At 18.1% G+C, this 4,574-nt stretch overlaps 2 protein-coding genes across 3 annotated transcripts in view; one reads left to right on the forward strand and one right to left on the reverse strand.

The window, feature by feature from the left end:
* PRSY57_1426700 (putative membrane protein) overlaps nt 1-636 on the reverse strand; it is a gene marked incomplete at both ends in the record, with an annotated part of 2,094 nt that extends 1,458 nt beyond the window's left edge. Inside the window, 3 exons of one of the 2 annotated variants that reach the window (XM_020115304.1) lie at nt 1-63; nt 170-277; nt 474-636. In XM_020115304.1, the coding sequence (XP_019969962.1) occupies nt 1-63; nt 170-277; nt 474-636 (334 nt within the window). Of the gene's footprint in view, nt 64-169; nt 278-467 lie in introns of both variants that reach the window. The other variant, XM_020115303.1, reaches the window with a different exon arrangement.
* A 2,007-nt stretch (nt 637-2,643) lies between these two features.
* On the forward strand, nt 2,644-4,574 carry PRSY57_1426800 (DNA mismatch repair protein MSH2, putative; the record flags this gene model as incomplete). Its single annotated transcript, XM_012909868.2, has 1 exon — nt 2,644-4,574. A coding segment is annotated over one exon (1,931 nt), but the record flags the coding sequence as incomplete, so codon positions are not given.

The following is a 4,574-nucleotide window of genomic DNA, read 5'->3' on the forward strand; positions in this document are numbered from 1 at the left end:
TACTATAAAAGGTTAAGATTACACAAAATATATTTAATATATTCCATTCATTATATTTGTAATCTGTAAAAAAGGACAAAGTACGCATAAATTAATAATAGATGAAAATATAAAATGAAAAATAATTAAATATATATATCTATGTTATACATATATAGAAATATATTACTATTTAGACTGTGTTCCTTAAAAAATATTAATAATGATAAGGTAAGGCATGACGGTATAGAGCTAACAAATGTTCCTCTTAATAGATGCGCTACAATATTTAATTGGTCTATAAAAAAAAAAAGAAAAAAGAAATATTATATATAGTGTTAAAATGATATAAAATGAACATTTTATTCTAATTAATACTACAATATATGAATACATAATAAACTATTAACATTAAAAATGATATACAATATACAAAATCATATATATTTATTATTATATTCAAATTCTTTTTGCTTTTTATGTTTTACGATTACTGTCTCTATTTATAATGTAATTGTAACATAGTGATATAATTAGATTTAATATACTTATTAAAAGTAAATGCTTAGTTATAACTTTGACAATTGATTTGACAATAAATTTTATTTTTAAATTTATTCTAGCATTGTAATCACTATTTAATCCCATTAAAATCATGATGTAGGAAAGAGAAAAAAAAAAAAAAAGAATGATTTTTTTATTCAAAAAGTATGATGATACTTTTTAAAAAGATTATTAAAAAGGATCTTATAAATTATATTTTTACATTTCATATAGCATTAGGTATTTATATAAAGTAAAATTCAATATGATTACAATTTATAAGAATTTTTCATTTTTTTTTTTAAATAAAAAAAAAAGAAAAAAAAATTATTTATTTTTTTATCTCATAATATAATAACATATTACATAAAATATTAAATAATATGATTTTGTTTGTGTAAATTTAATATAATGAAATATATAATATTTGTAAAAATAAACATAAATTCAAAATAATTAAAAAAAAAATTATTTTTTAAAATTAGGTTAACAATAGTTAATTTTTTTTATTTTTATTTTTTTTTTGTGTATACATTAAATTTTTATAAAAAAGGAGAAGAAAAAAAAAAAAATAAAGATGAGAAAAATTTACAAAATGGAAAAAATTATATTTTATAAGTGATATTATATAATACATATTTATACATATAATATAATACATATACATTATATATAAATATATATATATATATTTAATTAGAAAAAAAAAAAAAAAAAATAGCAAGATTAATTAAAAGGTATATATTTTAAATATTAATAAAATATATATATAACTTTTAGTTTGTTTTTATTTTATTTATTTTTTTTTTTTTTTGTTGTATTTTTCTTCAGGTTAAGAGTGTTTAAATTAGTTTTTAATATGAAAAAATAATAAATCCTTAACTTTTTGAAATTTCTATGAATGGAAATGATATAATAAATTTTGCTTATATCCTTTTTTTAAAGATTTCAAAATGTTAAAATTCAGTTATGTATCAATGTGTATTTGAAAAACTCTAAGAATGTTTTCTTTTCAAACAAAATTTTTTTTCTCAAATATATATATATATATATATATATTTTTGTTATTTTTTAATAAGCATATTAAAATTAATATTATATTCAAATGTTATATTATAATGAAATATATTTCATATATATCTAATCACATAAAAAAACATCTTAGACCGTTTCGATATAGTTTTTCATATATATATATTATATATATATATATATTATATAAATATACAAATTTTTTCATCTGGTAAAAAAAAAAAATATATATATCATTTTAATAAAGGCTTCTTTTTTTAATACATACCATGAAATGATATTATAAATATATATTAAAAAGAAAAAAAGTTACTTATATTTACCTAAAGAATTTTTCAAAACATAAAATTTTAAGAAATTATTTTATAATATATCATTTGTTTGAGGTTTCTATGATTATTCGAATAAAATACAATTTGTATTATTATATATTCATTTTTTTTTTTTTCTCTTAAAATATAAAAAAAAAATGTGCATTTGAATATATTTGTGATAAAATATTATTTATTTTTGAAATAATATAAAGAAAAAATAAACAAAACAAATATAATATATATTTTTCAATGGAGAAAATATAATATATATAAATATATACATGACTAAGTTTTTGAGCATTCAAAAATTCATAACAATAAATATATGAATTAAAATTATTTAATATAATTATTTCTTTTATATATTTTAGGAAAACATTCTTTTTAAGCCCTTTATATATATATTGTTTAAATTGTAAAAGGAGAAATATACACCAAAAACACGAAAAAAAAAAAAATATATATGTATTATATGTATATATATATATATTATATTATCACACATTTTAATAATAGTATATTATAATATATTTTATTTTTTTCTAACATATACTAAAATAGTCACATATTTTGTTAAATTTATATATGCTTTATAAAAACTATATATATATATATATGTACATAATTTTGTTTTATATATGTATTCTTTTTTTAAAAAGGTTATTCTTGGTAATAAATACATTTGATGTGTTAACACATAAAGTTTATAAACATACATTTTGCATAATATACATTTTTCATTTTTTGTTATATTTTTAAAAAAAATTTATTGACGATGGAAAATCATGAGGTAGAGGAAGTTAATGAGGATCAAATATTATGCTTATACATAGATACGAAAAAATATCAGAAAAGTTTAGGTGTATGTTTTTATAATTATTTAAAATATGAATTTTTAATGACAGAATTTATTGATAATGGACATTTTACAGCTTTAGAATCTTTATTCATACAGAAAAGACCACATAAGTGTTTTTTCAATAGTACTAATGATTTAGTTGATGATGAAAGACTTTTAAATTTGTTTAAAATTTGTAATGTTGAAGCTATTCCTTTGGAAAAGAAAAAGTATGATGCAACTAATTTAAAAGATGAATTAAAGTTAATTATATCTCATAATGATGATGTAAGAAATTATGATAAACATTTAGAATTAGAAAATGCATGTAAATGTTTAATGGTTTTAATTAATTATTTAAAACTAAAAGAAAATCAAGATATACATAATCAATGTAAAATTAATATACATAATATGGATTTATATATGAGATTAGATAAAGCAGCTATTAGTGCATTAAATATCCTTCCAAATAAAAAGAATATACATAGTTATAATAATAATACAAGTTTATTGAAATTTTTAGATAAATGTAATACTTCGATAGGTTCCAAAAAATTAGTATCATGGTTAACACAACCATTAACTAATGTTGCAGAAATAAATAAAAGATTAAATATTGTTGAATTTTTCATAAAAGAAGATGATGCTCGTAATGTTATTTTTTGTAATTATTTAAAAAGGATACCAGAATTAGATAAACTTAATCATTATTTAAAAGAAATAAACCAAAATAATGAAATTCGAGTAAATTCTAAATATAATGAAGAAATGATTTTAAAAGATATTGTAAAAATGTATTATTCTATTTTAGATTTTAAACAAATTTACTTTACTTTAAAACCTATTCAAGGAAAAAACAAAGAAACTATAGACGAAATCATTATAAATCCTTTACGTGACATTTTGAATAAATTTTCTAAATTATTAGATATGATTGAAATAACTATAGACTTAGAAGAAGTTCAAGAAAATAAAGTTTATTTAATTTCGACAAGTTTTGATAGTGAACTAGAAATTATTGCTAATGAAAAAAATGCCTTAATGAAGAAAATCAAAAAACATAAAGATGATGTAGAAAAAGATATTTTTGCAGATAAATATGATAGGACTTATAAAAGAGCAAATAGAGAAGATATTAGATTAGTAGATTGTAATACCAACGTATTTTTATTTAGAGTAACAAAAAAAGATTGTGGTTTAGTTCAACAAGATAAAAAAAAATATATGACAGTACGTATGAATAAAAATGAATTCTTATTTACAACGAATACATTAAAAAATTTATGTAAACAATATGATCATTGTTTAAATATTTATAATACATTACAATCAGAAATCGTAAATAAAACAATATGTGCTGTTTCTACATATACACCAGTTATTGAAAAGTTTATTGATTTAGTATCTACATTAGATGTATTAATATCTTTTTCAGTCGTTTGTCATAATTCACCATTTCCATATGTTCGACCAGTAATAGTCGATCATGGAGAAAATGTAATTATGAGAAAATCACGTCATCCATTGTTAGAATTACAATATAATTTGAATAACTTCATACCTAATGATATCCATATGAATAAAAAGAACAGTAGGTTAATTATAGTTACCGGACCTAATATGGGAGGGAAAAGTACATACATTAGACAAACAGCTATTATATGTATATTAGCTCAAATAGGTATGTTTGTACCATGTGATTTTTGTGAAGTTCCTATATTTACACAAATTATGTGCAGAGTTGGAGCTTCTGATTTTCAATTAAAAGGAATTTCAACCTTTTTATCAGAAATGATAGAAGCAGCAGCAATTGTAAAAAATGCTGATCAAAATTCTTTTATTATTGTTGACGAACTAGGTAGAGG

This window comes from Plasmodium reichenowi, chromosome 14, assembly GCF_001601855.1.
Source record: "Plasmodium reichenowi strain SY57 chromosome 14, whole genome shotgun sequence".
NCBI lineage: Eukaryota > Apicomplexa > Aconoidasida > Haemosporida > Plasmodiidae > Plasmodium > Plasmodium reichenowi.